General features: G+C 36.8%; 1 protein-coding gene and 1 long non-coding RNA gene across 4 annotated transcripts in view; both read left to right on the forward strand.

The window, feature by feature from the left end:
• The first annotated feature begins 31 nt into the window (after positions 1-31).
• On the forward strand, positions 32-15,055 carry FANCB (FA complementation group B). Of its 2 annotated transcripts, none has more exons than XM_027647271.1 (9): positions 32-209; positions 725-1,756; positions 2,671-2,823; positions 3,339-3,431; positions 6,941-7,069; positions 7,936-8,102; positions 10,210-10,664; positions 11,479-11,716; positions 13,418-15,055. In XM_027647271.1, exons 2-9 carry the CDS (start codon positions 824-826, stop codon positions 13,836-13,838), a joined length of 2,589 nt encoding a protein of 862 aa, XP_027503072.1. In that variant the 5' UTR covers positions 32-209; positions 725-823; the 3' UTR covers positions 13,839-15,055. The 2 variants fall into 2 exon arrangements, with proteins under 2 accessions (XP_027503072.1, XP_027503064.1); XM_027647263.1 differs by having other exon boundaries at positions 32-184.
• A 3,473-nt stretch (positions 15,056-18,528) lies between these two features.
• LOC113944890 overlaps positions 18,529-19,386 on the forward strand; it is a 71,796-nt gene continuing 70,938 nt past the window's right edge. For both annotated transcript variants that reach the window (XR_003526871.1, XR_003526873.1), the window contains exon 1: positions 18,529-18,657. This is a non-coding gene — a long non-coding RNA (uncharacterized LOC113944890). The remainder of the gene's footprint in view (positions 18,658-19,386) is intronic.

Below are 19,386 nucleotides of genomic sequence, written 5' to 3' on the forward strand. Positions count from 1 at the left end.
GCGCCGCGGGAGAGGCCTCGGGAGAGGCCCCGGGAGAGGCCCTGCTGGTGCGGAGCCCGCAGTCGCTGCCCCTGTCTGTACCCGCTCTCTCACGCAGGAGCTCGCGTGGCCCGGGCCGGGCGGTAACGCTGCCTCAGCCGGGTGAGGGTCGTCTGTGCGGACCCCGAAAGTTGAGTGAAACTTGGTGAGACGGCTGCGGTTCGCTCCAGGTCCTCGGGGTCTTCTGTGGGCTGGGAGGAAGGGAGGGAGCCGAAAAATGACTGTGCGCTTCTTCAGAGAGCCTTCTCCTTAGCGAGGCTATAAAGAAAAAAGAATTGTAGTTAACAAGCGCTATACTTGAGACAAGGCTCTTAAATTTGGAAATTCAAGCACCGTTGCTTTCTAGTCTGTTCAGTATATTTATGGCGTTGACACCTCCTATTCAATCACACAAATTGCAAGTGTACAGTTTGATTTGGTTTCTATCAATTTATATTACACTGTGCAACTGTTGATAACCAGAGAACTCATACTTTGGCAAATAAGTGTTTCTGAAATGTTTCTGTTACTTAAATGTCTCAGTACAAAGTTGTTTAATTTCATTTTTAATCTGTGACATTAAACTACATACTGACCTCATTCTTCAGTCGCTCATGATATTGTTTTACAATGCATAGGTTTTTTTAAAGATCAGTTCAGCTAGTCCTAGAACAATTTATCTTTTTTTTCTTGTTTGCTTTTGTAGGTGAAAAATATCCAGATAGATTAAAATTCTCACAAAGAAATAATCCTTGGAGATGCATATGTTTTTTTTGTAGAGGAATATACATAAAGACAAATCAAGATGCTTCTGGGTGAGCAAGAACAACTCTTGTCCTACAATGGTGAAGTCCTTGTATTTCAGCTGTCAAAACCAAAACATGTGGAGGGAGCAGCTGATGAAACAATGAATTTATGTGTCAGAAGAATGGTGTTCAACAGAGACACTAAGGTATTTGTTCAGAAGTGTTCTGGAGCATTCAGCATGCATGCTAGTCACTCAAAAATTGAAATGGTTTGTTGTAGCTGCACAACAGATTCCAGAACAGGGATTATTCTTCCCTGCATTTTGATGAAAAAGAAAAAACGGAATAATGTCAAATACATTTTACTGTTGCTTCACAGTTCAAATCAATTTGAGCAGTCCTTCCATTTTAAATTGGATTATGAGCTGAAAGAAGACATCAGGTTGTTTGCTGGCCCGTCAGTGCTGTGGAGACACGCCAACAAGCTGTTCTACATCTCTTCCAACACCTGCACGGTTCAAAGTGCTCCTCTTCAGCTTTCTTCAGTTGTATGGACAGGTGAAATTGTAGGTGAAGGCACTGTTGTCTTAGGGATAAGAACTGCTTGCCTGCCAGAGAGTGAAGATGCAGATGAGTTTTCCATTTCAGACAGAGCCATCTGGGGTAGCGAGTTCTTTGGATATGCAATTCAAACACAGAAAATGCTGACTGGCACGTGCTTCATGCCCCACGCTTACAGCAGAGTGGTATCTTCTGTCTACGTCTGCAAGAGTGAGAGGTTGAAAAAGCGGCTCCGAATATCACTTGTTGCCATAACCCACAAGAACCAGCTTATTTGGTTCCAAAATGGTCTCCCTAAAGGTGTTTGTGAGCTTCCTTTCGAGAAGCCATGTTCAGTAAAAACAGCTGTAACCAGTAGCAATGATTTGCTATTTATTGTGTCTTTTGCCTCTGGAAATAGCTGTATTGTACAGAGGAGAGACAGCTTACAGGTACTGGGGGCTTTAAACAGCTCCATTTTACCACTATCTTTTTTGTTTATGTTGTCTTATTTGACATTTCTGCAGCTGAAAAACTGCTCATTTAAGTTTGTTAGAGTTCTTGTTTGTTATTGTTGCTGATGTTAAAATAACCAATCTAAAGTACGAGATTGTTTTGCTTTCGTTGCTTGCTTGTATATCTGAAAATGAAGCTGGGGTTCTGTGTCTTAAAAATACTCTTATGAATCTGAGCCTAAGCTGCTTCTGCTAATTGAAAACTGCAGTAGTGTGAGAACTTGAAGTTGTAAGACAGTTATGAGTGTGCCTACATAATTTGTGTTAAACTGATATTGTTGCAAGGCATAAACTACTCATTGGAATTTAAAAGCTTTTTGAGTTTCGTTTCCTAGTAACAAAAAGTGTTGTTTCATAATAAGAAGAGGCCTTGGTATTGTTTCTTAAAGTTAGGAGAGAAAAAGTGCTAGGGTTTTGTAATAACCTGACAAGAATACTTACATAACTCAGGAAATAAAAATTTGTCCTACTTAGTTGTCAGCATTATTGTACAAATTTGACTTTACAGTTCAAGCATATTTAAGCGTGTAACAAAGCAAAAATATTTCTCATTGTCAAAGTTATAATACCTTTAACTGATCTGCAAGTATTACTGTTCTAAAAAAATTCAGCCATTTGAGTACTCTGAAAAGTTGTCATCTCTGCAACCTGTGTTCTGGAAAGTGATCTTTAAAGAGAAATTGCTAATTTTTCCCAGAGTTACTTAGGCTCTAAATTATGGGGTGCGAGTGAGAGCTTAAAATTCAAAACTGCTGTATACCATGCACCTGAATAAGCTGCCTCTTTATAAAAAGCAAGCTTCTGCAAATGAGATCTCAAATAAATCTATTTTAAAACCTTTTCTACTGTAGGTGGCTTCCAGATGCCAAAAAGTGAAGTGTGTTCTGGTGGATGATTTTATTGGCTCTGGAAGTGAGCAACTGTTACTCCTTTTTAAGGATGACTCCAATACAGACGTGTTAAATACATTCAAAATAACAGACCTTGGAGGGGTTGACTTTGCAGTAAGTTGAGCTTGCCTTTTCTCAGCTACTCAGTCCTTGCTTACTAATTTAAGAAAACCTCAAGAAATCATTGAAGTATTGGTGCAAAGTGAAATTGGATGTGTGCTGTGAAATGCCCTGAAGTTTGAATACAATATTCCCTGCTGTAATCATAAATTATCTGAAGAGATTATCTACTTCCTTGATAGTATCAACATTCTTTTGGGAAATTTATGCAGTTGAAAATGCTTCATATATGTAACAGTTTTGCTACAATGCTTACCTGTTGGCTAAGGGCTCTTAATTAAGGCCATAGTGCTTGTTAGTTAGCTTCCCATAATTGGGTCTTTCCATTATGTTTTATCAAAATCTAACTGCTTTCAGAAGATAAGATTTTTCTTTTAAAAGGCATCATGTGGTTCTGCTGGTTTTCTGCGTTTTCCCCCAGAATTTTATAATGCTGTGTAATAGCCTGTACCTTACTTTTAGCTTCTTAATTCATTCAGGAGTTTGGTTTTGGTTTTGTTTTCTTTCAGAGTGGTATTAATTATAAACATGATGTTCCTGCCACAGAAGGATTGCAAGAGAATGGTTTGCTTACTATCCAAGCTCTTGAAAGAAGATTACAGGTTTGTACTCAGCTGTTCTGCCTTCATATTTTCTATAAATTATTTTTCTGTATCATTACCTTTTCTAAAGGGTGAGGTTAATTATGCTGTTTTTATTGAAGAAGTGGTTCAGGAAAAAAAGACAACATACTTAGTATCTATTCTTAAATCAGTGGTTGTCTTTGTTTTGGTTCTCTCAGTTGTTATAAATACATTTGGGTAATTGTAAAGGTCTGGTTTAAATTTAATTAAAAGTTTGAGCTAATGCTGAAGCTATCTTATCAAAGCTTCTTAACAGTCATTTTACTCATAGATGTTTTAATACCGGTTTAATAAAATTAGAATGTTTGCTTCTTTTGTTCCACGTGCCATAACTTTCAGATTGTGTAGTGCCAGGTTCCCAGTGCTTTTGCACAAGTTAGTTACTTTTGTTTTACCACCTGCTGATGTTTCTCCTCCTGTTCCTAGGGTAATTTTACAAAGTACAGTAGGTGAAGCTAAAGTGTATCCTTCTTTTAATTAGCATCATTTATAAAACAAGATGGGGGAAACTTGCTAGAGCCCAAGCAATCCATGGGAATATATGATTGCCTTTCTGCTTAACTTTCTACCTGCCTTTCTCTCTTTCATCCTAGTAGTAAATACCCAGTATATGCACCAAGAAGTGTTTTTGCAGTGTGTGTATTGGCCTATACCAAATGCATAATAGTTGGCAAAATAGGAAGATTATTAAAAAAAAAAGCTCATATTGAGTCAGATCTCAGACTGAGATATAAGGTTACTGTTGGTTTGCTAAAAGTGCTTTAACGGCAAGATACAAGGTAATTATTCCCATAATTTGAGAATTAGTGAAAACTAAGTGAGATATTGTGTCAGTTTTATTTCCAGCCTTTAAAAATGAAGCAAATTAACTGGCAATATTTTGCCAGTTAATAAATAAATGAAGGGAGGGCATATTAGGAAAAGATTGAAAAAGAAACAACTTTTCTAGTTCTAATAACAACCAAGATGTCTAAAGAGATGTTGTGCTTCTTCCAAAAGATAAAAGCTGTTGTTCTGAGAACAGTGGTCAAAATGCTTTTTTGCTTTTTTGCATCTGTGTTAGGATCAAATGAATAATCTGGTTTGCACTTTCTACTAGTTCTGCTGGAAACAAACCACTGGCTGGAGATTTCATTTATCATGTGCTGATAAAGTTGTTCTTACAGACACAGAATCCTTCATAAGACCTCATTTATTTCAGTATTTTTAGATCTTTTAATCTCTGATTTTCAAAGCCACATGCTAGCACAAATACTGTAAGCAAGTTGGAAGTCTTCCTGTGTTTTAATGCTGTAAATCTTTGAAATTGTCAAGCTGATGAATTTGGAAGTAGGTACAGATATTTCTTTTTAACCTTACTGTTGCTTTGCTGTTGACATCTCCATTGTTCTGTATTGTATTTGCTGAACAATGAGGTACTCTTGCTCGTTTTTATAATCTGATGTATAATTGAATTGCAAGGATGATTTTTTTTTTAAGCAATAGGGTTCTGGTTAGCTTGGGAATTTCCAAAGGTTATTTGGTCTCAGAGTGGATCTTCCTGATATTTGTCATCAAAAATCAGGTATTCTAGAAATTGCCAATCAAATTGTGTTTTGACAGTCTCTGTGGAATCTTGCCTTTTAGAGCAAAATGAAGCAGATGCAGCCCTTTTTCGTCCTCTGTTGCTTTACCCTTGTTTCATGTCTGCACAGCTGTTTTCTAGCCATGTGAAAATTTTGGCAGGACTGAATTATGGTCCACTATATAAGTAGGTTGCATTTACGTTATACACAGTCATATATAAGTTGTGTTTTGGAGGTAGTGAAATTGAAAAATAGATCAGTTCGTGCATTTTTGAACTGTTCTATATTTATCTTGTATACAGTCTTTTGGGCCTGAATCCAGCCTTTTCTTCTATTAATATTTATTTTTCTTTAACATGTGTTTTAGTATCTTCTGAAGAAGACATCCTTTGGCAGAGCACTGCACATACATTTCAACAGCTGAGGTTACAGTGTTTCTCATGGTTTCAGTTGGTTGTTTTGGCAGAAATACCACAAGTCAGAAGTATCTTTATGTCCACTGGTCTGTTGTCCTCTCCAAATACTTTACAGTTTTGGAAGGATTATAATGCTGGATTTACTCACAGCTCTGTTGCGTTTGGCTCTGAACTGCCTTGTTTTTATGTTCTTGTTTATTTTCTGTTTTCAGGGGATCTAGTTTTATTTTCTTAGTTTCACAGCGCAAAGCTTGGAACTTCTTATGCTTGTTGTGCAGTACCTCTTGGCACATAGCAGAAAGGATGTGCCTGTCCCTTGTGCCAGAGAGAATTGATGGTGGGCACTCCTCAGTCTTGAGTTTGCCGTGTGCTAAATTTCAGGTCTCTTTCTTGTGTTGCTTTATGAGGGAAAAGGGCTTCCAAAAGTCAACTTGGTCAGCAAGCACACAGCAGTGAATTTTTGGCCATTTTGACTGCTTCCCAGTCTGTGCTTCCCCATTTGCTTTCTGTTACTCAGTTGTTTATTCAGGAGTTGACTCCAATGGGAGTAAATGATGGTTTAGTATTCTGATGACCTCAATTAGGAAGGTATTGTAGACTCATCTTTGTTCTTAACCCTTCATTTCTGTCTTCTGGCACTGGAATATTTCTTGGAATCTCGTACTTGGGTGCATAGTTTGATAGATAAATTTTTTACAGAGTTGAGTGCTACTTGTTCTAAATGCCCTTTGCCATTGCAGCTTGAGCAGAGGACATCACTTTGCTTCCACGAATTGTTTTTTTTATTCAGGCTTGTATTGGTGTTATGTGTCATCCTGCCTGGGGGGATTTGGGGATTTTCTGAGGGGATGGGGAAGAGGGAAGTTTGGTATTGCATTCCAGTGGTAAGTTTGTTCACTCCTTGGCAGAACTGGACTTCTTAGGATCTTGCTTTCCAGGTAATAGCTTTGGAGGAGCTTTCTTAAAACCCGAGAAACTGGTGCTGGCATGCTTTTTAATTTGGTTTTTTTTTGTATTTTTGTTGTTGTTGTTTTGGGGTTTTGTTGTTTGGGGTTTTTTTTAACAGAGACATAACCAGCATGTATGTCTGTTTGTAAATCTCCCAACTCTTCAGCTTATTTACTTGACCAATAATCAATGCTAATCTTGATAAGAAAATGAAACTGCTATCAGTGAAAATATAAAGCAGAATTAATAATGAAAGATCTGAATATCTACATAATTTGATAGTTTACCTTCATATTTATCTTAAACTCTGGATTTAATATTGAGAGACCAAGATTCTGAGATTCATACTTTGCAACTGAGTAGCCTGACATGAACATTGTCATGGTTTGAGATAGCCCCAAAATTCTTTAGAAACTTTACTTGAGGAATGCCAGGATCTTGGCTTGTGATACTTGCATAAGAATGTAAAGCCGAAAAGATATTTTGATATCTGCAATAACCTTTCTTTTTTTGCAGGAGACATAAGCATAAGTCTAATGATGATTTTTATCTTTTATAGGCAGGTTTCACCTCTGTTCGAGAGCTACAGCAGCATTTAGAACTCCAAAAGAGGGTTATTCTTGAATCTTGCAGAGCACTGATAGATCTTGTTGAAGAAAGAACCCATGTTCTACCGAAGGCAGAAGAGGTAAAATGCAGAAGATGGTACAGATCACTTCTGAATTCTGCTGAGCCATTTGTAGAGGGTGCTGCCCTCAACCTCTTATTACTTTCACCAGTAGGGGTTGCCACTATCAAAACTCATTAGTCTGCCTTTTAAGTTTGGTCCATTATCTTAACTTGCCAATGTATGTAATTAACAGTGAATTTGGTTGTCTTTTGTCTTTCCTTGAAATTGATGTGCACAATACCTCCTGACAACTGAGTTGTATGGAGGAGTAACCTCTAACAGAGTTAGTGACAAACAGTAGGGGAGTGTACAGTCCTAATTGGCACAGTTGCCTAGAGACTGAATATCTGTCTGTGATCTAACACATTACAAAAAATGAGCTGTCATAGATTTGTGTGAGAAAAATCGATTTTATAATGGGGGCAGAGTGAACTGTGGGCTGAGAAGGTGATGGAGGTTGGGAAAATGTTATCTTAATATATTGCTCCAGAAAAGCCTCCTAGTTTAATTGAAATGGAGTTGATCTGCCTTTCAGTTACTGTTGTGGTCCCTTTCAAGTTAGCCAGCTTTGGACAATAAAATGTTGAGCAAATAAATGCACTAATATAGAATAAATTCTAGCACCTTAAATCTTCTTTGGACAGTTAATTGTATGACAGGTCAAGATTTATGATGTTCACAAGGAGAGAACGAGATTTACTTTACATGATATCATGTGTTTTAGGAATATGCAGTTCTATCTTTTGAACCTGTTGTTGAGAATAAACTAGTTTATATATTTCATTCTATGTATCTGAAAAGCTCTTTCAGCAATCATTGTGTGTGTGTATAAAAAGAACCAGTATCTCTACTTAATTTACCTAAAACCCCCGTTTTTCTGTAAGGAAGGTCTTGTCTCTCTCTGGGATGATGTAGAAAATCCTCCTCATTCTCTTAGTGAAGAGACACCATTGGCGTCTAAAATCCCAGAGCACTTCACAGAGAAATTGTGGCAGCGTGTTGTGGGTGACAGCTTGGTAGTTGGAGTAAAACTAACTGAATCCTTTCACTGGTAAGTATATAAATTTATCTAATAATTTCATTGGTAATTTTATAGAAAGCGAATATGCAAGTTAAGGTCTGCAGTAGTGAGAGTGGATTTTTAAGCTTTGATTTTTCGCGTTTTGAACACATGTATTTAAAGTGGTTTTTTGTGTGTCTCTGTCAATATTTTTGCTGCTGCTTGTCTCTCTCTACCACTGTGCAAAAAAATACATTGTATAGCCAGAAATCAGTTGTGCAAGTATAATTACTAGAAACTTTTCACAGAAGTTTTCTTCTTTTTTTGACAAAAATTATGGTTCTTTACAGTCCATGCTGACATAGCTATGCTGACATCAGTATATGTTATAAATAAGGCTCTGTTTAAAGTATACAGTTCCTGATTTTTTACTGTTAACTACTTGCCATTCCTAGAGAGTGATTTACTTGAAGAAGCACAAAAGAAAGCATACTAAGTTCTCTCATCAACTTAATAAGTACTTAAGTTTTGACTATTCTAGTCAAGTATCCAGTCAAAGTATTTGCAAAGCTTATGTATTGTGTAAATTATGTAGAACAATATAATGATCAGCCATACAATACTTAAACCTTCAAAATAATTTGTTTGTTCTTATTGTCATCTTTACAATTATTTGTTTATTCTGTTTATTTTAATTACTCAGTTCAGTTGTAAATACTGCTTATGTCATTTCCCCCTTACAGAGAAGGAACTCATTTGCAACACAGGTTGAAAAAACAGGATTACATGAAACATAAATTTACGATGTTCATTATGTAATGTAAACTTTGGTGGAGTCAGAACGTGCCGTTTGACCCATGTTCCCACAAGCAGTATAGCTGAGACTGTGTTAAGGGTGAGCTCAAAGACTACTGATGCCACTGAAAATCATTCAAGTGGTTGTGAGGGAGCTGACCTGTTACACCCTCTGGCCATTCTACTGGAGCTGTGGGTATCTTCTTTCTCAACTGCCAGATTGCTGTAACTTTACCAGAAAGTTGACCTCATCCTCTTGACAGCCCCTGCTAAGAGCCACTGAGGCAAGAGATTGTTTTTGCCTTTCCAGTATTTGTTCTTTTAGAATTGATGGTGATGACTTTGGTTTTGAAAATTAAATGATTCATTCTTGTATAGCTTCAAAGATCCTCAGATTTTAAAATCCAGCGGCAATATCTAGTCCTCTCCCCTGTTTTTACAGTTGAGAAAAGATCTGTGGAGAAGTCACTTGTCAAAAGTTACCTGGCAGGCTAGCAGCAGAACCTGGGTCTTCTGGACTCTAAATCAGTACTGTAATAAAACAACCTGTGTTTTTGGGGTAAAGGGCTTGCTTTCTCTCCATTCCTAACACTGAAATTCTTTATAGATTATTTTTGTTCTTCCTACTAATGCAAGATTGCAGTGATGTCTTAGATTGCATTATGAGGTGGTGATATCTCTCTGTAAAGAAAATTAGAGATTTGTAAGACTTTCAAATGTCAGTGACATCTTGAGATTGAGTTGACTGACAGAATAATGTATTCATTGAGAGAGGATCTGAAACAGTAATATTAAGATTTCATTGAAACAACCCTGTGTTGAATAAATAAAGTACTTCATACATTTCAGGAAATTGCTGCATGTTTAAGGTAATGGTATCTTAAACCTTTTATTTTACTCTACATTCAATTTTATTTTAATATCTATAAAAATATAGATCATCAGAAGGGCTTTTAGTCCTCAAAAGGGCAGAATTGATACTTTCTGCAATTTTTTGTTAAAACTTAAGTTAAATCTTTAAAAATAATTTACGAATGTGATAGAGTATCTGCATAGGTTATGTAGAATTTTCAACCTTTTCTGGCTGAATTAAACATCCAAATTCTTTCAGTTAAAGTGAGGCATTGAACTCCTAGAAGCTATTTGAAAATTCAGTCCACGTTTTGAAAATCTTTATACTAATCTTAGATGAAATAGTCATGTGAAGGACTTATACTCTTTGCCCACTCTGTGACTTAACCTGGAATGGTATTGGAATTTGTGGTAGTCTTAAATGTCTGTACATATCTGCAGAGTTATGGTTCTGTGTCAGACGGCAAAAATATGAACTGGGAGTGCAGTGGTATTGTATGGATTTTCACAGGTCACTGAATGATGTCAGCTTATCTTTAGTGACGGATCAAGACGTCTCTTCAATTTCTCCAATTATCAAGTGTCAAAGTAAAATCATCAAGCTGAACAAGGCCTTCTCAGCATTGGCCGTCTCCTCATGTCAAATTGAGCCGCCTCCAAAAAAGATTAAATTGGACTTACATAGCAAGGATGATCTGAAAAAAGAGTTTCCTGAGAGACCTTCAGGGGTTCATCTGGATGGAGCAAAGACAGTCATTGCTGTCACCAGCCTTTCACCGTTATTGGCGTTTCATCGTGTCTGCTGTGCAGTTCTTCTACATGCGAAGAGGCGAAAACACGGGAATGACGGTTCACAGGAGAGCAAACACATTACTGTACTCTGTGGGAAAATTTTGTTAAGTATGGAAGATATTTCAAATGGAAGATTTTCAGTAAAGATGTTAAGGGATAATAGTTACTGTACAGGTAAATAGATTTATACTTTGGATTCATAAATATTTATGTGTTTGATTCTTCTGGTTATTCTAGGTGATGCCAAACTAAGTTTTCAACGTGTAATCACATCTGTCTCTTTGAACAAGAACTGCATAGGCCTTTTGGGATTTAAAAGCTGGGTGAAATACGAGATGGAACATTTTTCAAAATGGAGTTGCTGTAGGGTTTTGTGCTAGCATTGATGCTGAAGGGTATCTGGAAAAGATAATTTTGAAGGTGTCTGAGTACAGAATGCTGAGATATATATATATATATATAGATATCTAGATATATAGAGATATATATATGGGGTTTTTACCTCTTAAATAATACCCAAGTAATTGAAGCTTTTCCTCATCTACATGTCTTTTAGGGTCATTCATTTTCCTTTCTTTTAATGTTCCTGATTGAATTGATTTTTTAACTGAGCTTTCACTGACAAAAAGAAATATCCTTTTGATTGTTTGCAATGAATTTTAATTTTTCTTCCTTTAATGCTGTATCATTGCTAAAACTGACGTCATCTTACTATCCCAGGAGGCTGTTAATAGCCTTCTTTTGGCAAGGTGATGTTTATCTTAAGAGCTTTCATTATATTGGTGGTGCTCCATTAATCAACTCTTTTGCTTGACACAAGTAGGTGTAAGAATTTAGGTGAGAAGAAAATTCCCAAAGGATGCCTGAATGCAGGTGCAAATGCTTCATGAAAAACTAGAAGTATGAGCCAAAAATCTAAACACATTTAATGCATGGAGCATGATCAAAATATTTGGGTCAAATATCTTTTTATTATATTTTCTTGCAGGTGCCATGGAAGATATACTTGCTGTACTTGCAACAGCTGTCAGATTCTCCTTTCAGATTATGTCTTCTGACTGCACATTGACTCCAGTAAAATCATGGTTACTGGGAGAAATGGAATGCACACCATTTAAGGAATGCCATGACAACATATTCTGTCATAAAGCAGGAAATGTGTATGGTGCAGTTTTTAACTGGAGCCTGAAAAATCCATTTGAAGGGGTTCTAACAATATTTTGCAGGTAGATTCACTCGAAGCATAGCATATATTCATCATTCCATACAATGCTTTTTTAGTCTTTACACTATTTCCTACTGATACCATAAACAGCAGCCAAAATCATAACCAATAGGCTTCCAATATGATGATATGATAACAATCAGCAATAAGAGAATTATTTTCAGATCAGAACTACAACAGAACCTGAACTGTATTGTTTAATTTTGTCTAGGTTAGAACATCAATTAGAATTAGTTAGAATTACAAATAAGTGTAGTCTCCAGTAGTATCTGCTTGGTACTGTTTCTTCTCTTCATTTTGCTACGTCCTAATTTTATATTTATTTTTTTTTTTACGTTATTCTTAGTATAATGTATAATTTTTTCTTCAATGTGTGTTGATTAAAAGAAAAATCCTTAAGGGCATATTAAAACAAAAATCCCAACCAAACCACAAACATCAAATTATACTAAGTTTAAATTTATTGCTAGGTCATTTTTTATTTTAGTACTGCAACATAAATTTAGTCTCATTTTGCACATGTTTCCGCTATATTTATTTCCTGTCTGCCATGATTATGAAAAGGAAATAATTGGAAGAGTCTCAGTGATTTCATTTCTTATGTAGATTCTTGAAGGACTGTTTTTAAAATTTCCTGAGCCAGGCTAAGCAAGCTAGTAATACTGCCATAATTTATGATTTAGCTGGATAAGGCTTATAACATAAAAAGTACTTCTTGAATATTGACAAATGTTGCTGTCCTGAAGAGTTCAAGCTGAAAAATAGAAGAAAAAAAAGGTAGAACTTTTAGGAGTCTGTATTTTATAGTGAGGTTCAGTCTTTTACTCAAATTAGGAGTTGATCTCCTTTTGTAAGAGGACAGGCTGAAATGTTTAAGAGATCAGTCAGTAAAAGTTTAAGTCTCAAGACTCGTTTCCTTTTGAAAAGTTAATTTACTTAGTGCTATTCACTTTTGATCCTGTTTTGCATTAATAGTTAGTGAGCTGCATGTTTATGGTGTAACTATGATTCTACTTTCTGTATCTTTTTTTCCTGTCTTTGGATTGACCTTTTATCCAGCTAGGATAGGTGGAAGCTACAGACTATTCTTTTTTTCACAGCTTTTCAGAAACCAAATAAACTATACATTACAAGTAGTGGAATGTTAAGATACCTAAACTGAGATAGAAGTACTTCAAGGAAAGACGTCTTTCTGATCTGTGTGAGAAAACTCACTATTTCAGGGTGCTTTGGGGTTTTTTGGGTTGAGGTTTTCTTTGTTTATCAGGGCAAACACTGGGAATAAGACTTTAACAAACTTTACATTTCTCTTAGAACAAGGAATATGTCCTTGTGTCATATATACTACACTGCTATTCAGGAGAGTAGGTTTCCTGATGATTACCAGCACTTTTATTTGACTTTCTTAATAATTTTGGATATCTAATTTTAAGTGCACCCTCTGTTTAAGAAAGACAAGCTGTAGGCCACCTAACAGGCATGTACATACCTATTGATAGTGACAAGCAATGAATAAGTGATTTTTTTTCTGCCTCTAAATGCTTGTTCTTGTATGTAAAGTACACACGATACTTAAAACTATAATCAGCATAAGTGTTTCTATTTTGTTTTCAAGTAGCTTTGTTTTATTTTCCACTATGGAATTTTAAAGATATAAGGTAGTAATTATAATAGTAATAATAATAATAATCTTCTTTTACAGAAATCTGACTGTTGTGTTCCAGTGCCTTCATAGCCTTACTAGAGTTCTCCCGCCAAGCTGCCGTGTAAAACTCCTGAGATCTGGAAGAAAAAGTGTACTTACTGAACAGTTAGCACTGGCTTTGGAAAAAGAAATGCTCACCTTGAAGAGTTCTTTCTTCTCAAAAGAAAGTAAAGCTGAAAACAGTCTTACATGGGGGAATGAGGCTGGCAAGAAAATGGATAATACTCCTCTGGCTTCTTTACTGGACACTGAGGAAGGAGTTCAGCAGTTCAGGAAGAAGCTTCAGAATGAGCGGGAAGAGAGTGTGCTAAGTATGAATCAAACTATGAATGGTGCCCTCTACCAGAAAATTGCTTTGAAAATAGCAGAAGCTCAGCTCAGTTCAGATATGATTGTTTGGAGACTAAGCAAGTCCTAGAAATGATTGACTAAATTTATTTTTAAAAATTTTTATTAAAATTATACTACTAAATATATTTATATTTTCATGGGTACTTATATTGCTTTGTATTCTAAAGCTCTGTTATTTCTACAGATAAATACTGTACAGATATTTTGACTGATGACTTGTAGCTGCTTTGGCAAGAACTTAATATTAAAGATTGATGAGTCATTATTTTGTTACAGATTTTGAAAATATATTTTAAGGTATTTTTTAATAAATCCTCCTCTAAAATCATAATTCTTGAACTATTTTATATACAAAAAATAATAAGCATATGCTCTTTAAAATAGTTCTATTAAACCTGAAAGATAACTGTTTACACAAGTAAAATTTAAGCATTTTTTAGCAATCTTAAGACAAGTATAGAAAAGATCTAAGCTATGTGACCAATTTTAATACATAGTTTCAGTATGGAGTTTGACATTCTCATTCAAAGAAGAGGCAATTTATCTTCATGATATATCAAACCTTTTAAATAATTTCTAGTGATACCACCTGAGGAAGAAGACTCTGATTGTACCTTTCAGCCCTATCTTCTAGAGCCCACCCTTAGACCTGAGAGATTAGGGAGTATTTATTGGAGCTGGAGAACCAGATTAGGCCTTTTACCAGATTTCAAGAACTAGTGAAGATTCACTCTATAATAAAACTGCTTCAGGTTTGGGAGGTCCATTCCCACACAGAATTTAGTGGTAGGGCTAATCTCATTGGTGAATCCTTCCTTGGGCATTAACTGACCTTCAGTGTCAGAAGATGAGTTTGCTCAATCTCAGAGTCAAATGATTGTCTGCTGATACTGGCTGCTCAGTGGTTTTGGCCTATCTCAAGTAGTTTAAATAATAATGGGCAGCTTTGCCTATTATTCCTCTCTTCTTTGGTTTGAACAAGGCACTGCCTATGCATCCAGGAAGAGAACTGCCTGTACTACTTGCTGAGGTAGTAACTTTTTAATCAATTTTTTCCACAATTTTTCAGCTTCATGAGAGACAGAAAAGTAATTTGCTTCCTTTTATCTCTGCTTTACGTAAGTAAAACATTGCTAGTGTTTGTCACTATTTTTCTGAAGTTGTCAAACTTTTGCTTTTCATTTTCCCTGTAAACAGAGTTTTAATAGTTAATATCTCCCACATGCACTCTCTCTGACAATAAAAGTTTGGCAGGAAAAATGGAAGATATTTATTGTCTCAAAGGAATACTGATGTTTCAGAATAATTTTATGTCTTTTTTTTTCATCAGAAAGTTCAACTTCTGAATGTGTGTCTTCTAGATGCACTAAGTGGTGATGTTTTTCAGTCCAAGGCACCTTCTCATATTGGCAACAGGAGTGAACCAATGCACATTAAATGCAAAGTACTAGCTAGAAAAACAGTAAATGAGAGAACACTGTGCTTTGTAAGTTCAAAGCATTTTAGTGATGTAGCATCACTTTTGAGGTGCTCAAAGTATTAAATGACTCGTTTTTAGCTATATAGAAGGGAAATTTTCCATTAAGATGCCAAGAATCTCTTAAGAAGTTGTCCTGGATATTTGAAACTCGGTATTTACTGGATGAGAAAGAATTGTTAAAAAAAAAACAACTTTCTTTATTAAGCCACAGTTCTGTTCAGGCAATAGTCAAAGCATAAGAACTCATTGTCAGGGCTTGGCAGTCAGTTGTGACTGAAATTTCCAGAAGTTCCTGATTATAAACACTTAAATGAAGGGAAAAATCTTGAAAGTGCAATCCTGTAGCTTGCAGCAAAGGGCAAGACCTTGCTAAGCCATCTAAGCAGAAACCTTCAGAACCACAAAGCTACTGTTTAGCTCAGGGCACTTGAAGGAGTTTATGCAAAGCAGTGTAAACAGTCCAGAGGATGATTTTTATTAGCATTACTGTAGCAACCTGCTCTCATGTTGTAATAACCATCATGTTTGTCTGTTTTTAAAGAGAAACTTCCAGGTGTTCACATCCCTGTATTGAACTAGTAAAAAGGGACAAATGAAAAGAAGCTGCTAGGCACCGAAGTTGCCAGTTTGTAATTCCATGGAATTGTTACTTTAAAGAAGCAAACAGCAAAATCATGGAAGTGTAAAGTGAAATTATTAGAATAGAATAGTAGCACGTACAACAACATGTTCCTGCTAAAGAGTCCTTCCTGAGGCATTAATGCTTAGTTTGCATATTGTCAGATGAGATCATTAAAAGCTTTCCTAACAGCTCTAAGATTCCTGGGAGTAGTTCTCCAACTGACTAATAATGGCACAACTTTCAATGGTAGTGATGCAATTAGTAGGTGTACTGCATATGCATGGGAGATACTTTTATGTGCCAAAGGTCTGCTTGAAATACTTAAAAGGTTTATGCTGGTATGTGTGGTTTTTTTGCCAGGAATAATGGAGAAATGGAGCAGGCATGAACAAAGGTTCAGGCTCTCTAGAATCTTATCATCAATAGCATCAGCAGGAATCTTGTTTAGAAGTATTTCCTTTCCTAAATTTGCCTTTCATAAGTAAAACCAACTAAAGGTGTTAACCTTCTATTTATTTGGTTTATTGTGATGATTAATCTCTGCACATGCTGGTGTTCAAATGAAGAGTCCAAATTCTGCAGATTAGCAAAAACTGGTTAGATTGGCTAACAGTGTTCCTATCATGAACAGTTGGAGTTCCATTTTCTGACTTCCAGGGAAGTCTTGGAAATGAGATCTTACATAAAGCAAGTTCTGCAAGTACTTTTTTGAGAAAGTCATATGACAGATTAAATCAGTGACAGCAACAGTCCTGGGTACAGGGGATTAGTGTTGCCAAGAAATAACTGAAAATGTAGCTGGATGTTTGATTCTGTTAATTCCCCTTTCCATGATAGCAGATCAAGTTGGGAGACATATGCATCACAGCAAACAGAAGGTTTTTTTGTTACTAGAGCTGTTACTAATAGCAGATAACTATTCACACAACACATTCACTTACACACTCATAATTACTCTGTAGGAGTACCAACTGGGAGGCCAGGCCCCACCTCTGGGACCTCTGACTCCAAGGTAGGTAGTTTAGAAAGTCCTTTGAAGAGTGCTTTGCTTCGTTAGGTGTGTATATGTAATCCTGTAGGTTGGTTTTTTTTGCATGTAACAGGCACTACCTGCTTGTAAATGATCCAAGTTAATGCATCCCATGGTTGATACTGATGTGGGTAGTGGTTGTGTACACAGCCAGCAGGCTTCTGGTGTTCTGAATTTATCAGTTCTGGTGGATTTAACAGAACAACTGGTCTCCAGAGCTTGCCAGTCCTGGGAGACTTTGACATGCTGCTTCTCAGCATGTAATAATCTCCTCAGCCTGCTGCTTGCTGGTAAACATTCCTCCCTCCAGAGCTGTAGAACCCTGTCACACAAACTTACACAAAGGGGCCTTTGATAAGGTAGTAAAATTTATGCCTAGAATCAACTTGTCTTGACCCCAAGAGGTCAAAAAAACCAGTTCCAAATTCTGGAAACCATATGTCACTGGCTTCTATAGGAATGGTTCCAGTCCTCTGGCCAGGGCAGTGATCCATGTGTGCAGACATTTAACTTTTGATGACTGTTATCACCCATTTGAAAAGACTAGGATGCAAAAGGGAAGTCTGGTGTAGGAAGCATGAGCTGTCATGCCTAGATGCACTCTTGTGTCCACCTTGGTACTTTTAAAGTCAGCATGATTTAAGACTCTTCTAAGAAGAGGGACTGTGTGTCAAAGAACTGTTACTTCAGCCAAGTTGGTATAATAAATAAATTATAGTGATTTTCTCTGTCATTCTAAGGCCTCTCAGGCAAGAGAAACCTGTCTGCTCTAGTTTCTGTTGGATAGTAATATTTCCCTTTTAAGTTTGTGTGTATGTATTTTGAATTAGGCACAGGCTGCTGAGTTGTTTGCAGTAGTGAGAATTAAGCTTCTCTCTCAGCTACTAATTTTTGTTTTCCCACAGGTTTTGACAACTTAGAAACTGTGACAGTCATATGACTGCTCTCCTCTGAATCATACTGACTCTGCTGACAAAATAATAGTGCCAGCATGTTTATCCTTGAGTGAGTTATTCATTAGAGGCTATTAACAAAGATGATAGACTCAGCTAAAGGAATATCCTAATAGTGGTAGTTTTCTTCTCTTCCCTTCTCTAGTTTCCTGGAAGAGATGAAGTTTTAAATGGTGGAAAGTAGTTGCCAATGCAAGTATTTAAATTCTCAAACAGATGTAAAGGCAGGGGTTTGAGCATTTTGTTGTTGCCGACTCTGGTTTACTTTGGAGGTTGGTTATGGGTTTTTTTCCAGTATTTTCTTATCTGCACTCTAGGCATGCCACTGGGTAAGAACAAGGTGAACATCTTGATCAGTATGTAGTATAGGTTTCTAGCCAAGAAAATACTCCCAGGGGAAAAACGAAAGAGTAGGAGGTTTAGTGCAAGTCTTCAGTCACATTGCTTTAAGGAGGTGATACTACTTTGGTCTTTTCTGTGACCTGGGGTTTCTGGTGTGTGACAACCTTACCCCTTGGATGTATTGAGAAATTCATAATTCATAGGTGCAAGACTGGAGCTGCATGTTTATAAAGCACTTGATTAGAGCAAAGGCTGTCACGTGCCAGGTTTGTATCAGTCCAGTTCCTGCCTGAAGTCCTACATTCACAAAACACTGTTGCTTAACTGTGGTATTTAGGTCAGAGGCACAGGTTGGTAACGCAGTCTCAGGTTAACTAATCCTCCTCCTTATTGTCTAAATGGAGAGGCGGTGGATCATCTGCTGGGCTGTGATCCTTACCTGCACAGAGAGGTATGAAGGTAACTGCTTTGAAGTGAATCCTGAAAAACAGCGGGCGCTGCCTCTGTACCTGCCCCCTCTCCGCTCCTCGGAGCCCCAGTTACAGTTTGGAACTGAACATGTGATGTCGTCCTTTGTAATCTTGCCTTTGAAATGTTCTCAAGCATGAGGGGAAAAGCAGAAGCTGCCAAAACCTTCCAAAATTCGTGGTTGGTGGGAGTTTCTGTAGTCTGTACTATTTCCTCTGCACAGACTCTACTGACTGTGTACTTTCATGCTTTCCACTCCCTCTCGCCCCGGTGATCAAATACTGAAAACCAAACACAATCACTTCTAATGCAAAACATTACCTTTGCCTTGCTTTGTCCTGTAGGAAACAGGTATATTTTCTTTTCCAAGGGACATAACTCTGCTAAATCATAGAATCTACAGATAAAAGTCATGTCCCTGATGCAAAGCACGCCTGGATAAAGCTTTCATGTGCCTGGGGCACTCAAGCAAGTAATTGTGTAACACAGAAAAAAATATCTTCTCTACCTCCTGACCTGCACTCCCCAGCACTTCGATACTGTTTATGATGACAAGCTGTGCAGGTTTGTTGGTTTGTTTACTTCATAACATTTTGCAATTAAGGCTCCTTCTTAATTCTACTTTATTTGTTGGTAGTAGATTTTAATGCTGTCTACAACATTTTAAGCTTTTCCTTTAATTTTGCCTCTTCTCAACCTCACTTAGGAAAATTCAGCACT

The sequence above is a fragment of the Corapipo altera genome, unplaced genomic scaffold (assembly GCF_003945725.1).
Source record: "Corapipo altera isolate COAL_440 unplaced genomic scaffold, ASM394572v1 0, whole genome shotgun sequence".
NCBI lineage: Eukaryota > Metazoa > Chordata > Aves > Passeriformes > Pipridae > Corapipo > Corapipo altera.

Excerpts from the sequence above, each read along its gene's own strand:
- FANCB (XM_027647271.1), top strand. The coding sequence starts at position 824 with ATGCTTCTGGGTGAGCAAGAACAACTCTTGTCCTACAATGGTGAAGTC. Across the intron at positions 2,824-3,338 it reads TTGGAGGGGTTGACTTTGCA|AGTGGTATTAATTATAAACA; the intron begins GTAAGTTGAGCT and ends GTTTTCTTTCAG. Across the intron at positions 3,432-6,940 it reads CTCTTGAAAGAAGATTACAG|GCAGGTTTCACCTCTGTTCG; the intron begins GTTTGTACTCAG and ends TATCTTTTATAG.